This window comes from Parasteatoda tepidariorum, chromosome 8 (genome assembly GCF_982258835.1).
Source record: "Parasteatoda tepidariorum strain Cologne lab strain chromosome 8, Ptep-v5.0, whole genome shotgun sequence".
Classification (NCBI taxonomy): domain Eukaryota; kingdom Metazoa; phylum Arthropoda; class Arachnida; order Araneae; family Theridiidae; genus Parasteatoda; species Parasteatoda tepidariorum.
In genome coordinates this window covers 64,616,792-64,640,873 of record NC_141762.1, presented here as the reverse complement: position 1 = coordinate 64,640,873, position 24,082 = coordinate 64,616,792, and the positions used below count along the sequence as shown (strand labels likewise).

The window sequence follows — 24,082 nt, the reverse complement described above, 5'->3', positions numbered from 1 at the left end:
AAAATGGTATATGTTTATTCAGAGAAAGTACTTTTTTTTTTGTCTGACTTCTTCGTAACTTAAAATATCGTCGACTCTTATTAATTAGCATATTTGTGGTCACCCATCTCTTGAACCATTAAGATTGAGCCCTAAGCGTGAAGGTCTCTGATCATTAGATCAAATGTTATTTAGAGTGCCCTTAAGGATAAATTGAGGTATTTTTCAAAGGTAAAAATGAAATTAATATTTAAATATGTCATTAGGTTGAAAAGGGTTCAAATGAATATCTCAAAATTTACCTCAAATATACCTCCAGAGGTATATGTAACAACCTGAGGTGTTTCATCTTACATTTGAGGAGAGGTAGATATTTACTACTTTAAGGTGTTTCTTTTTCAACCTTAGGTTATTACTTATCAACCTGAAATATAATTCTTTACACCTAGCTATGGAACTATTTGTTCAACAACCTTAGGTGCTTCATTTTAACACTTCAAGTTATTCTGGAGCTGCCTAAAGTGTATTTTTTGACAATTGTAAAGGTAATATTTCACTAACGTGAAGTGTTCGCTGCTCTACTCATTACAGATATATCGAGCCTAAAATAGCTATTTTTAACGCAAGTAAGTAAGAATGTTGGGCCCAAGCATTATAAATGTGAATGCACACTTTAAATATTGCCAATGATTTCCCCATCATTTTAAATTTAAAAACATTAATCTGAAGACAAAATGTTGAGTGTAGATATAGATTCCTAAAACACGGTTTCAAAGTATCTGTCTTTGGATGGAGCTCCCACTCTGCATTTTTGCATTATAAAACCAAGTGAGAGGTTTTCTTGGACGATGGGTTGGATTTTGTCATTGGAATCCGTCATTCACTAAGAATTTTGGAATTAAATGACTAAGCAAAATTAATTACTTTTGATAGTTAAATAAGACAAAAATTAATTTTTTTTGCCATTAAATCCTCGTTATTGGATACATAATTTATTGAAAAAAGTTATTTAATCTTCATTTAATTTATAAGTCAACCACCGAAAATAAATTACATAAAATATATTTGATCAATATGAAGTTAATAACATTAATAATTTATAAGGCAAAATGTTTTCTCTCGCAGTCCCAACAATTCTCTACAAAAATAAATAACTATTAATATTAATATATTATGTTCAAATGCTAGATGTATTATAAAAAGCTGTATCGCAAAACATATTTTCATATATTTTAATGGTATACCATTAATTCCTCTGTCACTTTATGTAGTGTATTATTATTATTATAAAAACAGTTGAATTTAAATTATAATTATGAAATATTATTATTAAAAAATATTTTTCAACCAGACAATTAAGTTTAATATAATTTATTTAAATAACCGTAATAGCTATCGCCCCTAAAACTGTCTCAAAAAATTTATAAATTAAAAGAAAAATAATAATTTCGAACATTTTGGTACCCTTTGAAATAAATGATAAATAAAAAATAGATATACTTCACCAGAAAAAAAAGTAGGAAAAGACACCTTTATTTGTACTTTAGTAAAAACTTTATTTAAATTATTAATTAAAATGTAAATTAGTCGAAAGAAACAATTAATATATTTAAATAAATCCAATATAATGTTAATAAATAATTTAGTTTTTAAAAATTCTATGAAAAATTTTATACGCTTTAAGGAAAAAAGAAATAATGTTCTTTTATTTTTAAATTTTTTGTTATTGGTGAAACAATGACAACCCATCAAACAATGACAACCCATTACCAATTTCACATACACAGGTAGAAAAGCATAACTTATAGCTATTGTACCGATGAATTAGTTTCTGTAAAGTGGCGCTGTTGTCAACGTCGGCGCGATAGCTCTGAGGCTATCTTACCGATAGTCGGTGTAATAGACACTGCCTAAATTTAAAAACAGAAATGAGAACCAACATGAAAACTCAACGCTATTCTCTATTCAAATAATAATTTCTTGTAATCATTTATCTCATTATAAGTATTAGTGATGGAGAAAGAAGTGAATAATATTTTGGAGACATTAAAGGTAACTTATAAGCAAATTAAGTTAAATTTTTTTAGTTATAAACATCATTTATAGGAGCTATCTGAATTGGTTTTGCTTCAAATTTTTTCTCAGCTAAACTTTATTGGCATAAGTTTTGAAGAACATTTTAAGACGAGTGGACAGGAAATTTTTGTTTTAAGTCTGATCAATGTTGAAGTAAATCTAATAGATAGAAAAGTTAATATTCCTGTATAAACACAAAATAAAATAGGACTCAACTGAGAAAAAACAGAGTGGAAACATCAGTACTTTGCTTTATAATACAAAAGGACCACAATGTAAGACTGCCAAGATAATTACAAATTGTTAGACAAGTTAAATACGTCTAAATTCACATTAATATTTAAAAGAATTGAGGAATATTCAAAAATATTCCCATAAAATTCTATTATGAAAACAAAATATGAATCTTAGTATATTCTTTTAAATAGCCATTAAAATAGAATTTAAAATAATTTCATTTTATTGTTGAAGCAGATATGTATTAAATAATGCAAAAAAATGTGTGTCTATTTATAATATTTTGCTTGTGAATATTAGTGAAAGAAAGTTATTCATCAAATATTTAAATTCATGATTTTCTGCATTATTGTTAAGTAACTAGTATTGTTATATACCTACTGTTATGTTCTACTAACAATTAATGAGTACGAATTATAAAAATTTTAAAGTATGCCCTGGTAGGTACCTATTTAAGTGTAAAAAAAGATAAAATCATTTGCTTTTACTATTTCTTTATAATTATTTTTTTTAACCCAAGAATATATCTAAAACATATTTAGTTTAAGGATATTTATTTCATATTAAAGATTTAAGTTGTTGCATACAGTAAAAAATAATATCATTTAATAATTTATTGTGTTTAACTTTATTATTAAAAAAAGACAATATATGCTAACTACATTTTGTTTCCTTTAAAAGTATTTTACAAAAGTATGTAAGTTTCTGTAATTTTTTCTTGATATTTTTAAAATTGTTCTTTTTAAGTTACGGAATAACTCTCCAAATTCCTTAAAATTAAATTTATGGTGGCTTTTAGTCGACTACAAAATTGTTTTTAACCTGAGGACCTTTTTACAAAAAAGGTTGTTCAAACTTAAGTTTTTTTTTTCTTTCATTAAAATGCATTTTCCTTCCAGTAACTCACTATATATAAATATTGAAACTGCTTGACTTCATATGAAAGTTGTCAGGGGTCAAAGAACTAGTAATACTTTTTTTAAAAAAATGTTATTATTAAATATTTTGTAGAAAGATATTAGTATTAGAGAGGTATGGCACTGGAAGCCCGAAAAACTTTTGAAAAACGGTATATGTGTAATTTTTTTTAACTGGTGCTTTTTTCTCACATTTTTTCTCTATTCAATTCACAGGAATTACAGTGTCCTTTTGCTGGCAATGGAAAAGATCAATGGCTTACTGACATTTTATTTAAATCAAGTTTTGAAAGATATAACTTAATGCAATGGATTCTTGAACAGTTGGTATTTTTTATATTGCTCTAATTTTTTTTGAAATCGAATCCCTGCATTTTTAGTAAAGGGGAAACTAGGGTTACTTGATCCACTTTTCAGTTTTTATTGTTTTATCTCGCTAAAAATTAACCATATGGTTTTATTTGTTTATATACAATAAAATAAATCTCTTGCTTTCTCCTATTCATGATTTTTTTTTTTTCCAAATGCCTAGTTGTTAATTTTTTTTTTAATGTATATATCGATGCTTCGCTTAAGTGGTAACTTACTAGAGGTGAGACGAGCTCATTTACGGGGGGGGGGGGGGGGGGGTTTCGGACTCTGGTTCATGACATAATTTACATGAACTTTTTTACTGCTGGCGTTCTGCGGCATTCTTACATAATGCAAAGCGAAATAAAAATGAGTTCTTAATCTTAATGGTTTACAAAGAGAATGGGAATCTTTCAGAAGATGAAAGATCTTGAATGTTTTCTGTTGTTGACAATTCCTTTTCAGCATTTCTGTTTCAAAGTTTGGGTTAGTCATAAAAATAGGTTTTAGTAACTAATTTTGTTTAGACGTGAAATGCTGTGTAGTGACTAGTCTACAAAATTTACTATTTTTTCCACATAAGGCTCAGTTCTTTAAAAGTTAGCCCAAACTCATCTCTTGTGCCAAACAAATTTAGACAATCTTTCTGGTCAGTGCTTGCTCCTTCATGCGCACCTATCTGGAGTCAAGCACCCTCCTCATCGTCTTTTGCTGATTCATTATTTGATTTTATTCCTTGTAAAATAACATTGTGTTGGCCTAGGAGGCATAAATAAATAAATCCAATTTCCCAGTGCAAGCCAGTTACCTCACCTATACTCTATAATTCATGTTTGGAAACCATTATATAATCCAATTTAGAGTTCACTTCAAAAATTTTTAAAAAAAGTTTTAACTTCAGAAGCTGAAAAAATTCTTAGTACAAAAAGTGATTGCATATATGTACTTAATCGTTTTTATATTCTTTTACGAAATATTACTGGTTTTGGTTCCATTTAAATAATAGTTTTTTGTTTAAATAAACTTTGCTCCAGAACGATATTGTGTTCCATTTAAAATTAGGTCTAACTCCTGCTCTAATAAAAAAGGTTGGAACACTGGTTCAAACCTAATGCATTTGAACAAAATACAGTACAAAGTCCCTTATCTGGACGTCCATTTACCGGAAGGGTCTCTTTTCCAGACACTTTTTATCAATCGAAATAAACAAAACTTTTTTCCCTTATTAAAATTTTTATTTATTTATTTAGATCTGTTAAAAAAAAATATGCGAGGATGAGAATCCTCCTCTGAGATCTGTTTCCTCATGATTTTAAGCCAATTTTTGTTCGACTTTAATCCGATTTCCTTTATAATATTTTTTTAAAAAATGGATATTGCGTAAACGTGAAATCCAACATTACAGCGTGAAAAAAATCCCATATTTTTCTCACATCTTTCTTAAAATTATTATCACAGTCAAGAATCACACACTCAATTTTAGAGTGTGCAAAAATTTCAAATTTTGAAAAAATTTAGGATTTGAGATTAAGTCATCACGACTAAAGCTGTAAATACTAACTTATTAAAAATGAAATCGAGAAAAACCTATGTTAAAATCCCAAACTTAAAATGCAATCGACTAAAACAATAAAATTGTCATAAATCGAGTGCATCAAAAAGTCATTATTTTAAATGTGTGATTCAAAATTTCCCGTGTATGATGATAAAGCAATAAAAAAACCATTAACATCCTTAGCAATAACTCACAAAAATGCATTAGTAAATCCACGAATTGAGAGTAAATTGTCTGTAATTGAGTGTGAAATGCTCGATTTCAGTTTGTCGAACGAAATAATATATTAAAACATAGAAATTTTAAAAATCAAGTGAAATTCCTTTTAATAACTACCAAAAAATTTATCGACAAAACTGTGGATTCACTGTGTTGCTAAACAAGTGAATCAAGAAATACTAACTGAAATGTATTCTTCCGAATTTGCAGTATTTATAAGGGCATTTTAAAATGTAGAAATCTGAAACAAAAGCTGCAAAAATAGCAGAATCATACAAACCACATGGATTTATTCATGTCTGATAGAATTGACGTTAACTATTGTTTATTTGTTATTTTCTTTTGAATAAGGATGTTTTGATCTTTGTTTAAGGACCTATTATCCAAAAAACTATTTTCCAGACTTTCTCGACGATTCCGAACATGGGACTTTTCACTGTATGTACTTTACTTTTTTTATTTATATCCTTTTCTAAATATTGTTAGTTTATTTAAATATAAATTTTTTTTGCCTCAGAACAATATAGTCTTCCACTTGAAATTAGACCTTACTTCTGCTCGAATAAAAAAGTTTAAACACTGGTTTAACTATTTTAAGAAAATGTGTTATTCATCTTAACATTTATAATTACTTTAATAAGGGATATATTTTGCTGCTATACATAATGAGCAGTTATTCTATTATTATATTCTAAATCTTTTTCTATTTTATAGATTAGGAATAAATGATTTAGAATTATCCCAAAATGAAAAATCATTAGAAAGTAAAATTCAAAGTAAGTAATATAAGTTGTAACATTTCTTCGGTATAATTTATTGCTCATATAATTATTATTTATATCAGAATAATGTTTGCCATAGATTAAAAAAGATCATTATATTTATAAATACAGGTCAACCTAGTTACAATGAAATGCTTAACGTGAATTTTTGCTTAAGATAGGGAAACAGTTTATTTTAAAAAACAATAATTGTATTATTTAACGTACATATAAAAACAAACTGTTCTTGTTTAAAACAAAGGAAATATTGCCCCTCATAAAAACAAATTATTAATCCGAACTTTTGCGGCAACTTTTCTTGTTACAACAAGTTTTAAAGTTTCTTCATAAAGACAAGTTTTGAACTGTGGAAACTTTTTAAATCAACTGTAGCTGTATCAACAGTTTTTAAGAACTGTTAAGTGGTTTCTATTTTAGCTAGAAAGCACCAACTGTGTTTTGAACAAAAGAATATTGCAATCAATAAATGATCATCGTGTATATAGTTTTCTATATAACTATGGACTTGTGTTTTTAAAAGGTGATATTAGAAATGTACGTTTTTGCCTAGAAATACTGATTTACTTAAAATGAACATAAATTATTACTCTACAGATATTATTAAATTTTTTGGTATCTCTTAGTGATTTGTTTTTTAATATCTTCCTAAATATTTTTCTGCTTTATCGGTTAATATGAATTTTAGTCTATAAGTACGCAATAAGGTAATAATTCTAATTAAGGATGCGTATCTTTTTTGCAATTCTTTTTACAACTCAATACAACTTTTATGTTTTTATATTCAACATTTGTATCTTCATATGAATGAAGAAATTTAATAACAAATGTTATATATCAAGTTTTATTTATTTGTTGAAAGACTAATTTTTAGTTATATTATTTTTCCTCCTTGTTTTTCTACTTGAGAATACTTTTTTCGTTTTTTAAAGGGATCTACTAAAAAGGTGTGTTATTATTTGTTAACACTTAGCTTTTTCTAACAGGAAATTCAGTGAACTAAGTATAATTTTCTAAACTCTATCTTAAATTCATTTTAGTGATTTTTAATTATTTATATCTATTTCTTTATAAAAAATTATTTTATATAAATTTCCTTTTTTTTTTTTTGATAATTTTTGTTGCTTTTTTAATCTAACATTTGTGTAAGCATAAGATCTATATGTTACCAATAAATGGAGAAAAAAAAAGTCTTTAAGTATTAAAAGTCTTCTTTTTTTGTGCTAGCAAACCTGGTTTGATAATTAATTAAGTGAGCAAACCAGTCGTGAGAGGTATGACATGTCTAAAGCAAAACACCAATATGAAAAAAACACAAATAAAAATACAGAAGTGGATGTTAAATAGTTTCAGTTCTATAAACAAGAACCTTCCTTCATACTTAAACACCTAAAAAACCTTCAATACTGTAAACACCACAAAACCTTTAATTTTTGCTAACACTGGGAAATGTTGAGGTTTTGAAAGTTTTTTAGATGTTTAAGTATGGAGGAAGGTTCTTGTTTATAGAACTCAAACTATAATATGTCTATTTCTGTGCTTTTATTTGTGTTTTGTTTGCGTTTGTCCTCGCTTTAGTCGACATAGCACAAAGTATATCCTGTTCTTTTTCTTAGGACTATAACATATACCGTACCTCAAAGCTGATGACAATACTATTTACAGTATCAAAACGATGTAAACAAAATTATTTAGGATCTTTTAGTAAGCTCCATCTAACCAAATTACGCAATGATAACCAATATATTTAAGCCTATAATGTTTTAGTTTCGTCTAGTTGAGTTTGTCAATTCAAATTTGACTAATTTTTTTAATTGCCTTTTTTAGGTTTAACTCGTATTTTTTCTGCTATTGGTGTTTGCAGTGCTGAGGATTCTGAAATTATTGAAGTAAATTTTCCTTTATTTTAATTAATTATTTTTTGTTCAAAGAAAAAGAGAGAAATTAAAATAAAAATTTTAATTTTTCTTATAAAATTAACTTTTTATAGTTGACAAAAAATTGTACAATAAAAATATTTTGGGACTATTTTATAAAAATTTATTAATTTATCTTAATTTTAGTGTTATTGATTTCATTATGTTTTATTTTAAAATGTGTAAGTATTCCTATTTGTTTAACCTTTACTTTTACCAAGTTGTTAAAAAATATCAAAAATTTGTAGTTTTTGCCCCATTAAGTAATCCCTATTTTACACTTAGCCAAATATTTTTTTAATATTCAATATTATTTTCTAATTTATTCGTAAAAATTTTTACTTTGCGATTTTAAATTCCCATCTACACTATAAAAACCATTTGGTACCATACCTAACTGCTTTAGATACTTCGAAAGCAGAAATTGTGCTATAAAAATATTAAGAGCAGTAAAATACTTGTGCTTATATTTTTTAATCCGCCGGCCGGCCTGTGTAGGGGGCAGGGAACTGTCCTTGCATCAGAAAGGTTCTGGGTTCGAATCCCGGGCAAGGCATGGATGTTTCTTTCTCTCTATCTGTGTTCTATGTCCTTTCTCCTTTGTGTGTGAATGTGACCCGCCCTATAAACGGGTTGTGGTAGTGTGGCATGGGCGACGCTGCTCCACCGCCGTGGCTTCGCCGCAGGTGCCCACTGGGTGACGAAAAGAGAGTTAGCAGTTCTGGCACTTTCTGTGGCCAATAGACAATAGTTCCAAGTGCCCGCCATTAAAAAAATATGTATATTTTTTAATCCTAAATATAAATTTGACATATTAAAAATGTAAACAGCATTTATAATACAATTAATTAAAAGTTTTTTTTTCATGATTGCAATATGTTTATATGTATTTGCAATTAAATATTTTTTTTATTCAGGTTTGTCAAGATCTGACGGAATTTCAACCCACACAATTTTAATTTCATTTATTGTCATATTCAGCATCTTCTTCTGTACACATCTTTAAAAAATTGAAATCTGTGAACTTACTAAAATTTTATTAGAACTTAGTAGAGGCATGCAAATAATTTCTAATAATGTAGCAAAACTGCTTAAAATAAATTGTTACTAACCGCAATACAATTTTTAAAATATTGATTAAATAAATATAAAGCCTATCAACAAAAAAAATAAATAAAAAATTGTTGTGATAATTACATATAAAATTTACTTGAAGTTTAACATTTAATTCTTAGTTTTGTATCAAACTAAATGTTGATATATCAATAAAAGAAATATGAAAGACTTACATTCGAAATTTACCAAGATAGAAAGCTTAAAATTGAAGAACAAGGATCCATCGTAATATGACATTCTTGAACAAGATATCAACAACTAAATAGTTCCATAAGCAATGATAAACTTGATATTAACCTGTACTGCCAACTAGTAATTATAAATGGGAAGTCATGTTATAGAGTAAGACAAGGCCTGATAAGATTATTTTGTTCTGTTTTAGTGTTATATGGAAATATTAGAGAGACTTTAAAAGTCCTGTTGGTGCATAAATGATGAAATAACATATTCCTATGCAGAGTTTTACAATCCTTAGATAACTACAGCTTTTATGGCTCTGAGTTATTCCCATGTCTTTCTCTGTTCTGTATTTTTTTAAAAGCATTTTCTTTTTAATCTTTTATACATATACTAGGGGGCTCCGCCCCCTGCTCGCTACCGCTCGCCAACCCCCGAGAATTGCTGCGCAATTCTTTTTTGTTTGCTTCGCAAACAAATTTTAATACATTTATATAAGGATATAAATGCGCGGCAGAGCATAAGTACGACTGTACGATTCTCCCAAATACTGATTTTCATCTATTTCTCGAAGACGATTAGCTGCCCTACTTCGATTTTCTCTTTGGCGGGCATTAGTAAGCTCTCGATTATTTTGTCGATTTATTCTTCGACGCTCTTGTTCATTTTGACGAAACGTGGGATCCAATCTCCGCTGTCTGCGATATTCTCGATGGCGATCTGTCCTGTCAGACATTATACTGAAATTCCAAATGATTGAAATGAGTTGAATAAATAAATGTGATTTAAAATTTAACCATTTTAAGGTAAGCAAGCCTCAGTAAGCTTTATAATAGCAAACAACAAAAATGTAAATATTAAAAGATATCAATCACTGGATAGGCATAAGAATGATAAGATAAGATGAGATGTAATCAGCAAAAACCCTCTCAAAGTAAATCAACAAAAAGCTTTGACGCGAATGCGTTCTCTTTTCTGATTGGCTTAAAACTGCATCCTCGCTTGGATTGGCTACTTCTTTCATACTGTCATGTGATACCTTAGATTTCATTGGCTGGTGCGACACCATCATTGGATTTTTATATATAGTTAGATTTTTTTTAAAAATTTCAGTTAATAGTGTTTTAACTAAGTGAAACATATTCCAGTTCTTATGCTGCTTTCATTTCTGTTTAAACATAAGGTTAATTTGAAAGTAAAAATTTTCATACGCATATAATTATATTCCTCACATTGATTGGTATTTACCTCCCACTCCTTGGAGATACTGTCTTGCTTGTTCCACCCATCCATTTGAATATGATTTTACGTATTTAAAAAAGAAAAACAAAAATAACAAATCCAAGAAAGGACAACTTAAATTTTCATGGTAATAATTTCATCAAACTAATAAAGATTAAAAAAAAAAGACATTTTATATAAAATAGCAACTTCTGTTTTTAGTACAAAATTTTTTTAAACTATTGTCTCTAGAAATAAATTAATACAGATATTGTTTGTTATACAATAGAAATTATTATTATTACTTTTTTTTGCATTAGTATAAATTTAAATAGTTGTCTAAATCAATTATAATTTGTTTTCCAATTTCAAATAATATATGCTGATATCTAACTTAAGTTATTCATATCATCGATCTTCTTTTTCTTTGCTATTATGAAATATATTAGAAAAATAAAAATTTAATGCACACATATGTTAGAAACCTGTTCTTTTTTTTCTTCTTTTTATTTGATTTGACTTAAAATATTTCAATATTTGCTTTATGTCTTTATTAAAAGATTGTTATTTTTCTAAATTATGTTACTGAAAAACATAATTATATGGTGTAGTATAAAATAAATAATGTAAATTAAGTTATCATATTACATGTTTTAAGATTTTGATTAATTAAATAAAATAAACTCACAAAAAAAACTGTATAAGACTTTTTAAGATTTATTAATTAGATTATTAAGATTGTAATTTAGCTCTATCAAGAATGTATGAAAATATACAATATTTGATTAAACTATAATATAATAGAAATACAGCTATAACATTAGAACTAATTTGTGTTGCATGGAGACGAAACCTTCCACGTAAGAGGATTCTACCCCATGATCCGATTACAAATAAGGATAATTTTATGTGAGCACTGTGGTAGGTGTGAGTTGGAAACGGAATTCGAATCAACGAGCCTTCACTGAGATTCCAACCTGCGTCACATTGTCGGAAGGCGAGTGCTCTATACCCGGAGCCACCTCAGCCTCTTTATTCTGGAACTGTCTTTGATTATTTGTTGATACTACTACTGAGATTTATTTTTTTTATATAGGGAACTGCATCAAAAAGGAAACAGCTGACTTTTTGGAATTTTCTCTGCTGCATGCTATCAAAAAGAAATGAGCTTGGTAATTTAGGATGTGATAGCACAAATTCCAATGATAGGTATGTTTAACTAATAATTCTTTTGTTATTAATGTATAATTTATAAGTTGTCAGAATTTTTAGCATGAGTTTGTATAAAAAGTTTATATTTGCTTCTTTGTGTTAAAAGCATCAAATAACCTTTTCTATATGTGGTAGGATTTAGTGTCATCATTGGATTGTGACAAACCTTATCAATTTGGCTATCTGTAATTAAAAACTTGTCAAATAATTAAAAAAAATAGCAAAAGAATTTTGCCTCTAACCCTGTATATTGATTTGAATTCAACTATCTGTATTAGAAACTACCAAAAGAATTAAACTCTAGAAGTTTGTTAATGTCAAGAAAGAAAAAAAAATTTCAATTTTTGAGAAATTTTTTTTTTTAAACTTTTGTATGTTTGTCTCTATTAGTAAATTTGGTTAAATAAATAATAATATTAAATTATTTCTAAAATTTAAACTGTGAATCCAAATAATAAGTACTTCTAAAATATTTTATTTAGTGTTCTTCTACCTTCCTTTGAACAGTCTTCTCTGGTCAATTTTGAAATAAAAGGCGTTTCAAAAAATCATTGATCCCAGAAGTTTCCGGAAATCAAATTTTCAATGGTGGAACTTAAGAACACAGTTTATTTTATTTGTTTGTAAGGGAGAGCCAGATAATTTATAAGCTTATATTCAAGATTAATATTCATTTTTTATCAGTAAATAGTTATTATAATAATAAACTCAAGAATGGAAGACTTATTTGTAAATTTTAATTACTTCTCCAGGTCATCATAGGTATGTGTAAATGGTATAGGTATGTGTAAAATTTTAAATATATATTTTAAGTTAACTAAGAAGTATTGAGAAGAGGTAAGAAAAAAAACTTGCTTAAATTTTTCTATTTAAACTGTTTGTTTTTTTTTTTAACTCAAGAAATTTTCCGGAATTTCGACTTGGGCTCACAATCACCCCTGAAATATTTACTACTTTAAAAATATTGTTTATAATAGCAGTAATAGTTATCTTTTATTTCAGTGATTCTGAAAGAAATATATCAAAACAGTATGAACATACAACTCAATATATTAACAATGTTTGCAAATTTGTTAATCTTATTGATAGTTTTGAGAGGAAACTGCTGCTTTTTCCTCCCCACCTAAGCAAAGAAATTAAAGAATTATGTAAAATAAGGTATTGATTTTTTTTTTTTTTTTGAAAATAATTTTTTGTAGTATGTATCTTTGCGAAGTTTTTATTAAATATCCAGAAAATTATTTAAAATTGCTATAGATGTGAATGTATGTTATAGTTAAAGTACTAAATTTGGCTATTGTTAATAATAACCACATTTTTTTGGTAAAAATGATAATTTATTCACGCTAATCACATTAACTGGTTATTTTTAATAATTGTCAAAAAATGTTTGGTATGTGTGTTTAATTAATTAGACATAATTTATTAAAACTTCCACCCTAACATCATTTTTATATGCTTATGTGCTGTGATAATAAATCTGTTATTATGGAGATTAGTAGACATAAAAAATATAAGATTACTTAAAATATGGATTTTAACACCTTTTCTAATTTAAAATGATGTCTTTAAAAGTTCAATTTACTTTGTTTTATATATATGTATATATTACAACTAAGTAAAAGTTTTTAAAGAAAATTAAAAGACTGGAAAACAAACTATTGAAAAGATATTATCTCATCGTTAGCTCACACAATTATATCTGCAAAAAAAAAGTACTTTCTAATATTATATTAATACATAGCTGCCAACCCTTCCACATTTTGCAGAAGCTTTCTGCATTTTTACTTATTTTAGCTATTTTTTACGCACAAACGATAAGATCTTCCGAATTGTACCCGTCCGCCCGATAGCTAGTATCTTCTTTAAATCAGACGTCGATACTCCTCTAGTAATGGCCCTAGAAAGCCCGCTTGAGGTGATCCTCCATTTATGTCACATCGTTCAGTGTAACATAATGAATTTCTCCTCTTTTCTGCCAATGAGAGAAAGAATTCAGCTTATGTTGCGAGAGCGCTTCCCATTGTCACATGACTTCCTATTTGCCAGCACGAAAGCAAATGTTAAAAGAAAATGGCTTGTGTAAAAGCAAAACAGCAATTGGTTTATGGCAATATTTATTTGCTCATTAGATTAATCTTGTTAATTTATTGTGGCTGAACGAATACAATATAAGCAAGCCTTTAAAGAATCTTATTCTCTTGAATTTCCATTTTTTTCTAGATCGAATCTCGGACTACATGATGTATGTAAAAATGACTAGCATAGCGCATGGTGGTAAAACTGATATAGTCAGACACGTAAAATCGACAAAACACCAGAAGAACAATTTTTTTTAATGTAATTCTTTTTTCAGAATTTCTATTAAGTTTATATATAGTGCATACTATTATATTGTAATTAAATTAATGTTAATATAAGTCTTAAAATATGACATATTTCCTTTTAATCAAGAATATTGTACCATCAAGTAGCTAGTCATAATTTTTTTTTTTTTTAATTATTTCCTTTTCTTGTTTTAAAGAAAAGTTGAGTATTGCTTTTTATGCTCATGTAGTGGATTTATAAATAAATAATGAATTAAAATCCGCTTCTTTTATATAAATTTATTAGTCTGCAGTTGCAAATCTTCTGCATTTTTATAACTAGAGGTTGGCAGCTATCTTAATATAACCTTAGCAAAATATATCAATTCAATAATGAAAAGCACTGAAAAAATTTAAACGAAAATCAAACATATAAGCAAAGAATACAAAATTAAACATATTGAGCAAAAAATAGAAAACAAAAAAATTAAGAAATATACAAGATAAGACAGAAAATGTAACATATAAAGGGAGTAGGGACTAATGTCTTTACACTTACCCACTTCTAGCAAAAAAGGATTTAAATTATTTATTGTTCATGATTTTACTTCAATACATAGTTTTTGATAGAAACATATTGTTAAATGTTTGAGCAAAATTTTTAAACTGGTGCTTCAACTTTTATGATTTATCCTTAATTGTTATGACTTTTTAGTTGTAATACTTTTTCTTAACTAGAAAAAGAAATAGATTCAAAAATTTATTGAGGCAGGTGCGTAATTAAGCTTCATTAAACCTGTGATTAATGATTCTACTAAACTCTTGTTTTACTTCTTGTTTCAAACAGCAATGTAGCATTGAAAATGGTTTTAAATTTGGGGAGAAAAATTTAACAAATTTTTCCAACTCTAAGAATTGAAACTTTCATCTTCTCTTCTTACAAAATGTCAAAAGAACATAATCTCAAATCTGAAATGCTCTGTGAGCAACAAAATTTTTTAGTGGTTCAAATAAAAGATGCTTAAAAGGCAATATTTAATATTATTCTAATATTGATTTTGTCTAAGCATTACTTTTTTTTTTTTTGTAAATTCATGCAGTTATACATATATAGAATTAGTCATAGATACACCTTAAAACTGCACAAATTTTTTTTAGCATTTGCTGTGTATTTCTGTATTGTTGTTACATCCATACCTGCTCCGATTTATTCAAGTATTTTTAATTGAAAGTTTAAAGTGGTGGTAAATTTTATGATTTAAAATTTGTTTTATTGATTTTTTTAAATTTAATTTGGAATGATTTTGTCCACTTCTTCAAACATGTAACTTAAATACATATATAAAATCCATTAACTGTGTAGAAATTTTTTTAAATACACGCAAAATTAAACAAATTAAATTTACTTTAAATTGTTAATGACTACCGCTTTAAATGTTCTAGAAAGGTAGGACTTCCGGGGCTGGTAGCTATGTACTTCTGATTACTGATAACTAGTTTGGAAAGTTAGCATTTCTGTAAAAGAGTTATTTTAAAATTTATGTGTATATTTATTCGCCTTTTAATGCTCATATTAAATATGTAAATCCATAAAATTTTAAAACTAAGTTATAATTATTCTAATTAAATTACTTATTACTCTGGCAAATTTTTTTGTGGTTATTATATTAGACATACTGTGTTTAAATTTTTAAGATAAGTTAATATTTGTTTTTTATCTCATTAATGATATTGAAATACTATCGATTGATATACTGTGAAACCTCACAGGAGCGACCACTATCTGTTCCACAGTAAAATGGTTGTTAATGGAGGTTGGTTATTCTTGGGGGGTGCTTTCGTGACTAAAAAATGTTATCGAAGGTACTTGTTTTTTCGCAAGCCATTTTAATTTTATTTTGTGTCATTTTCTTGGTGCAGAAATGACGCTTATGCTGGCATCTTAAAAACCAGATCGATGATATCTCTTTCAGGGTTCATCAAAAAGAGCTCTCTAAATAAGAACCATTCACAAATATTTTGAATGCATTTAAATCTACGTATTTGTTTTGTTCATATTTTTTGTGTTTATTTATTTGACCCTTCCCTTATCTGGTGCCGAGGTTTGCCCGGTCCCTGGGGGAGGTTTTGATGGTCTCTCCTAAAGGTTTTCTTCAACTCAGTCTATGGAAAAAATTCAATGCCTCTCAAAAGTGGACATAAATAGAGTAGGTCACTACCGAGTGCTGATCTTTTCTGGAGGTTTCACTGCATGTAACACAAAATGGTTTCATTGCAGCCTGTGAAACTTTTTTTCTGCAGTTCTCACTTGAATATGGTTGTTATACCTTAGATGTGTTTTACAGTTTTCTTATGAAATGTGTATTTTATATGGGTAAAAACATTTCTTGGTATGATTGACTTTTAAAACAAAAATCAATATTCCTCAGTTTTTTTAAATTCAATGTTTTTTAAGTTATTCATTTTTATTATAAAATTAATTATTGTGACCATGAAATGTTTCACATTTTCAGTATTAGTTTTTTTTTTTAAATGCAATGCAGAACTTGTTTCTATTTCTATTTCCCATATGGGCTTCTCATTGCAGCAGTATTCAAGTTATAGTCTTAAAAATAACTGGCTGACAAAAGCACAAGTAAAAAAAAATACATAATAGCAAGATAAATTAAAAATAAACGGAGACAATTTATGAAATATCAGAGAGTTGTTGATTTTTTCTTAGTAGAGTTTTTGTTTTTAAATTTAAGGTTCATACTAACCCGTATTCCCATCTATTTTGAAAGGTTATAACTAACCTGTTACGGATATTTCAATTAAAATTTGTTTAGTATATGTGTAATAGTAAAATAAATGTTTTTATAAAAAAGAACCTTTTCTTTAATATAGCTTGATTCGTTACAAAGCCCATTCTCAGAGTTGCTGTTATGGTTTTTTTCCTGAAATGTTTCATCTTTATCTACTGATTTGAAGATCGCCTTTAAATTATTGCTTTTGAAATAATTGATTTATTACCTATGATAAATTGGGATGTATTGATCATAAGTGTGAATTTTTTCACCATTTATTATTTTTCACCCCTAAAAAAATTTTTAAAATTATTGCAGTAAAAGTTATTTGTTATACTTAATATTTACAAAAATTATTGATGATTTATATATTATTATTTTAGTGGTAGTTCTCTTACTGCAGAAGAAATTAAGAAAATTTATTTCGAAAGATACGGTGAACCGAAAGTGGAAACGGACATTAACCATTATATGACTGTTCAACAAAAAAATATAGAATTCGAAGAGATAGAGGTATTACATTTAAAGTTTTGTTACTTTTTTTATCTAACACAATATCTAAGTCACAGAATTTTGGTTAAAGATATAAGTTAGAGTATAATAATTTAAATTAGAATATATAATTTTACTTTATTAAATATTTGATCACAATTGTGTGGTGAAACATTAGTTTCATAAAATAAATTATCAATGTAGTTGAAGTAATTTTTAATATTTATTATTTTAAGCTCTTTTAAATAACCTAAATTGAAACATAACTCCTCAGAAGATTGCTATGAAATTATTGTATATTCTATATATATATAAAATATAAAAAAAAATTTTTTTTTTTTTTTAAGTTTTAACATTTTAAAAATACTGTTCCAACTTTTCTAGAAAATCAGAATTTTCTAGAAAAAATTATATCACAGTGTAGTTATATTTGCAATTAATAGTAGTGACTTATAGCTTGAAGTAAAGTATCAGGATACTAAAGTATTTATTTTCGCCAAGATACTAAAATATTTATTTCTGGCAAGATACTAAAATATTTATTTTTGCCATGATACTAAAATATTTATTTTTGCCAAGATACTAAAATATTTATTTTTGCCAAGATACTAAAATATTTATTTTTGCCAAGATACTAAAATATTTATTTCTGGCAAGATACCGTAATATTATTATGAGCAGTAGTGGTAGTATTGTGACTTGCTGCTGCTAACCAAAACTTCAGACTATATACAGTATGCTCATTGGCACATCCCTTCAAAATCAATACTTGTTTGTTTAGATCTAAAACTTGTTTGTTTAGATCTTAGGCCATCAAATGCTTTTCGATACTAATTAACAAAGAAACATTTTATGTTGTTTAGGAGAACTCTTTGTACAGATTGTTCTCTGTAGATATGATGCATTTGTCCTTTAATAAAAATGCTCTGAGGTACCACCTCAAATACTGATACTTGGCACGTCAAATAATAAATTATACTAAATGCATGGCAAAATGTAGATTCAATTGCTATTGTGAAATCATTTAAAAAGTATGGAATGTCGAATTCTTCTGATGGGAGTGGAGACGATTTTTCGTGGAATTCAGCAGATGAGGATGAAATAGAATCCATGGCAGAATGAGATCTGTATGATGACAGTACTAACATAATAGAATCCAACACAGATGATGTTCTGGAATCTTTTAATTTGTTGCTTTATTATATTCAAAAATTTTCAATTGTGTTATATTTTTTTAAATACTCTTGAATGAATTAACTTTTCTTATTCTTAATTTTTTTTTTCCTAAACGTAGTTTAAAGAAGTGTTTTTTTTAATTTCTTATCTCTGTTGAGAAAATAATATCTGAAAAAAAAAGAAAATTTTATTGTATGTATCATGTTTAAAAAATCGTTTTTTAAAACGGAAAATTTATACAGAGTTATTCATATCTTTCTCATTGTGCATAATGTATCAATATTTCAGGATCAACGAATGTCCGATTTTATTATCAGTGTATAAGTCCACCCCCTGATTTTTCTAATATTTTTGGGATTTGTAAGGTTGACTTATACAATGGGATATTTTGTAGGTTGGTCTCAATATTCATGCTTCACTCTTGTTTATAAATTTTGTATGCAATAAAAGCATAACAAGTGTAGTATATTAGTGAGTACTGTCAATCAGTTGGTGTTATAAAAGATTATATTTATAATGTGTTCAAAACATTAATAGTATCAGAGTCACATTTTGGAAAAATTGCAATTTTCTCTTTCTCCCTTATGTACTATAGACTTAAACCATTTATCATTCTGTTCCAATTGAAAGAAAATTATTTTGACTACTTGGATTTTATTTTAACATTTAAAAAAATTTATCATTGAACTTTTATAATCAAATTAAAAGTTTTATACTTGAATATTATTTTATGAATTATTAAAAAATGTAGAATGAACTTTTTTTTATCAGCTGTTTTACTTTAATGATTAATTATATAATTATACATTTTAACCGCATTCTTGTGATATGAAAAATCAAATGCCCTCTTTATTATAAACATTAAGTTTTAAACTAATATGCTAAATAATTGGTTTCTCTTTAGTTATTTTAGTTTAAATAATTAATTTCAATTCTTAGATTTGTAAGCCTTAATTATATTTATGAAGAAAAAAAATTATTCTATATTTAATTATTAAATCTATAAGTTCTGTCTGACAAATGTTTTTATTAACAAAGATTTAAATCATAATGATTGGCAGAGTGGGATAAAAAAAAAGATAAACAAATAAGTTATCCAGGCACACAATTCAAAAGTATATTCACTCATATTATTCTTTTATAACAGAATGATTTTATGCTTTAAATGGCAAAAACATCATGCTTAAATTTTTAATTATGCTTATTATTTCCATTAAACAATCTGTGTAGAGAATATTCATTTTTCTTAAGCTGTATCTTTCCCTTTTAGATATGTGTGCTAATAGAAATGCAAAATTTTTTGTTGAAAAGTAACTATCATTTAAAAAGTGAAATAATTTTTGAAAAGTATGTGTAAAATTTAAGAATTAAGAACTTCTGTGAATGTGTCTATATTATCTGGTAATGATTTTCTGATTTGAAGAATAGCTTGTCCTTGTAATAAAAGTTATGGAATAAAACTAAGAAGAAGTATGATTATCTTTTTATTAATGTACTTGAATGTGCTACATACATGTTTAGAAATTTCCGAGTTAATGTTGCATCAATGTAACATGGTTATTTTAAATAACTCTTACATTGCCACACGTAATCAACCAATATTTTTTTTTTTTTTTTTTAATAAAAAAAATTTATACTAATGATATTGGATATTTTCTTATTTGATTTTCACTGCATCAACTCTATAATGTACTTGGACAGATTAATTCCAGTTTCCCATTCTTCTATTTCATTTAGATTAAATATGCTATGCTTACTAATTTTAGTGCAATAATTTTTTATAAGCGTTCCTAACGTATTATTCGACAATTTTATGTTTTGAATATATGTTAACATTTGCTTATAATTTTAAAATTATGACCAGAATAAGAAAATGTCTCAATTTCAGAACGAAATAATTCCTGAAGAGGTTGCTCTGAGTAAAACAGAAGATAACATTGCATTGTCTCTAAAGAATCTTGAAAATTTAGCAACTACCTTTGACAGTGTTTATAACAATTTAAAACCATTCTTATCAATTGTTAAACCTGAAGAATTCATTGATATAGGACCAGCATTTAAGGCTACAGATGAAAAGTTAAATTCTCTTTTAAAAGTGAGTGAAGTGTTTTAATAAACTTTGTCTTAAATAAATTCTTATAACAACTAAAATATAAAACTAAGACTTTTGTAAGTTTCAATTTTTAAAATTTTTTAATTCATATTTCTGTTTACATTTTTAGATGAAAGATTCTGCTACTTCCCTAAAATCTTTGGATTCAGAATTAGAAAATTTAAAAACTGATATTTCTGGTCTTCAGATTGCTTCAAAATACTTATCAGGTTGGAATAAATATTATTTTATTACAAATTTCATTAATTTTGAAATAATGAAGAGACAAGTTAAAAAATAACAGTACTTTGTATTGTATTTTTGAATATTGTTCAATGGTATTCAATGAAGTGTTTACAGGTAACTGGTTTTAGAACATGAACAAACATTTTATTTTGTAACCAGGGTTGAACAGCTGACACGGTTTTAAGTTTACAACTATCAGTGTTCAGCTCCATAGCTTTGTAATTTTGAACCCGACCCAGAAGCCAAAGGAACTCTATCTTCAAACATTAGGATAAATTAGCGTTTGTGGAGAACTTTTCTGATGGAACTAACCTGAATTTGCATTGCATGAAAAGAACAACCTTCCACAGTTAGCCTGTCGGCAAGGGGGTTCTAACCATTGATTTTTCTACCACTAAGGATATTTTACTTTAGCACTAATAGTTAATGACCCGGGAGCACAATTTGTATCAATCAGCTACTGTTGTTATAGGTTAAATCCAATAATTAATCCAATAATTTTTATTTTTGAATTATGAGCCAACAGGCTTTAATAAAAAACACATTTCCAGAGGCACCCTCCTGTAGGTGCTACAGCTTCATTTTTAAAACATAATAAATAACCTCAATTTTTCTAAAATTTTGTAGTCATGAGACTTAGGGTAAAAAGCACAAAAAAAAAAAAAAAATTCATTCAATTTTTCACATTTTTGTAGCATCATAATTTTTTTCCTCTCTGGAATAATAATTTGCGACCCCGATGTGCATTTTTTTTTTTAAAACTTCATTTTGACAATGCTTCCTTTTAATGACAATGCTTCCTTTAAATGAGATAATACTTTATTATTATGGAAATAGTAGAGTGTTTTTTCATTTACTAATAAATAAAAATATGCATGTATACCTTTTCCTTTGGTTATTGTTTTCTAAACTACAAAGAAGAGTAATTTTCTGAAAACGTAACTGATGCTAATTTTAAATAAAAGTATTATATGTGTTTTACTGTTTAAATTGTCTTGCAGGCGTAAAATTTCAGTCAACAAAGCAAGTTATGTAAACAATCTACAATGTCTTTATGCCTGTCACTGTGACTATAAAATTCTATAAATATATTATTTTACTAATTTAAGTAAAAGCCTGTTACATTCCTGAAACTAATATTTGTGTGTTAAATGTAGTTTTTTTTTAATATATGTAATAAAAGCAGAAATTAAGAGCATAATTAAAGAGACAAGTGTTTCCAAAAAATTTTTTAACCCTACATAAACAAGTACCATAGTCAAAAATAAGCCAATAAAGGGAGGAATATTACAAAATGGAAAATTTAAATATATATTACCATTCATTTTTATTTGTACTCATCAAATGTTTAACTTATAGTAATGAATACTTTTGTAGTTTTACATCTATGTTAACATATGTTATGTTTTATGTAACATTTAGGAATAATGTATGTATAATTTTTATTCCTTTGCAGATGATAAACTAGGAGAGTATTTAGGAATTCTTTCTCAGGCAAAAGTGTGAAAATAACCTCTATTGCTTCCTGTTCAAAATCAGAGTTATCAATGTTATTTATTTTGTTTATATTGTTGTAACCTCTATTGCATTTATTTGTATATAAAAATGTGTCTTCTCAATTATTAATTGTAAATAAATTTGCCAATTTTTTTTTCAAATAGAAAATATTTAGATACATTAGAGTTTCATAAATCCTTTAAAGAAAGCTAATTACCAACAAAATTTTTAATGCTGATATAATTTTTTTTCACTGGCACTCTTAAAATCACATTCACGAGACGGTGCTTTTTTTATGAAAAATTTAAATGCAGCTCAGAGAAAGTATCATTGAATATTAAGTTTTTAAAGGCAAACAGGAAGAAAAACACAATTTTTTCTCTTCACAAAATTATACAAAAACCCTAAAAGTTCTGAAATAACATGTAGGTAGAGTAGCAAAAGCATAGCAGAGTATTCAATGCCCAAGAATAAATCTAGTTTCCCCCTAATTTAATATCAATCAATATAATCTTTTTGGAATCTTTTAAATAATAGATTATGTGAAAATTTAATTGCCTGGTATGCTTTTTGGATTAATAAAAATAAAAAGAGTAAATTAGTTAAGACAACAATACTTAGAAAATAAGCAGAAAACAAAAATACAATAGAATTAGAATACATATTAAAAATGTATTGTAAAAATATATTTTACATTTAAATATAAAAGTATCACACTATGAATATTAAACTTCACTTATAAAATTAGTTTCCCACAGAAGAGAAATTTCTGTTTCTATCTTTTTTTATTATTAGTTGCAGAAGCCTAACGAGGATTCATTATTAAGAAAGTGATCTCTAACTGTATATAAGTGAAACCTTCATTACTACCTATAATTTTTTATTTTATCGATATCAGTCCTACCTATGACGTAAAAATAGTTAGTGTATTCTAAAATATCATTAAGAGAAATTCAAGGCATCAATAGAATATGATATTAGAATTGCAAACTAGCACAGAGATTTAGTAGACATTTAATCTGTTAAATTTTTTAATTCTGTTTTTAAAAATAAGTTTCACTTCAGCCAAATAATTTGAGAGGGAAGGAAACGCTTTGTGACATTAAAAAAAAAATATTTGTATGTATTTATTATCTTGAAAATTCAAAGTTTCTCACAAAAATAAATTGGAAAGATTCAATGCACTCGCCATTGGTTTGTTAAATTTACAGTGTACCGAAAAAAGAAAAAGATATCACTTTGAATAGCTTTTATTGTGATGGTGCATTTCTCTTAAATTAAAAGTATCTTAATGTTTCAAAGGGTTGATACCAAATCAAATATAATAATTAATTAGGGCTAACTATTGTGGAGCATTTGAATAAAATACTTTTTTTCTTGAAAATTTCTATTCTTGACTCTTAAAATGTAGGCTGGGAAATTAGCTGCAATCCAAAAAATATGTTCCCAATAGTTGAGGCAAACGAATGGTTAAATCTTTGAAATCCTTATTGTCATTATATTTTTATGAATATGTCGCTATATCTCTTAAATTTGTAAACAGAGCAAAACATTATTCACAGTATTATAATTTTCTTTCATTTAAAGATAATTTAAGTTAAAAAATAACTTTCAATAATTATGTTATTATTTTATTTAATTTTAGAATTATGTAATGTTTGCAAAGAGAGCTTCTATATATAAAGTTTCTAAAATTTCTGAAACGCAGCATTTTTAAGTTTTCATTTTATAA

General features: G+C 26.8%; 1 protein-coding gene across 2 annotated transcripts; it reads left to right on the top strand.

The window, feature by feature from the left end:
• The first annotated feature begins 1,872 nt into the window (after positions 1 to 1,872).
• Positions 1,873 to 22,518, top strand: LOC107436163 (uncharacterized). Of its 2 annotated transcripts, XM_043040326.3 has the most exons (10): positions 1,873 to 2,031; positions 3,426 to 3,532; positions 6,049 to 6,110; positions 7,941 to 8,002; positions 11,640 to 11,752; positions 12,758 to 12,913; positions 17,231 to 17,360; positions 20,404 to 20,610; positions 20,738 to 20,837; positions 22,310 to 22,518. In XM_043040326.3, the coding sequence occupies exons 1-10, from the start codon at positions 1,993 to 1,995 to the stop codon at positions 22,357 to 22,359; spliced, it is 1,026 nt and encodes a 341-aa protein (XP_042896260.2). In that variant the 5' UTR covers positions 1,873 to 1,992; the 3' UTR covers positions 22,360 to 22,518. The 2 variants fall into 2 exon arrangements, with proteins under 2 accessions (XP_042896260.2, XP_087025128.1); XM_087169002.1 differs by lacking the exon at positions 12,758 to 12,913.
• The last annotated feature ends 1,564 nt before the right edge of the window (positions 22,519 to 24,082 follow it).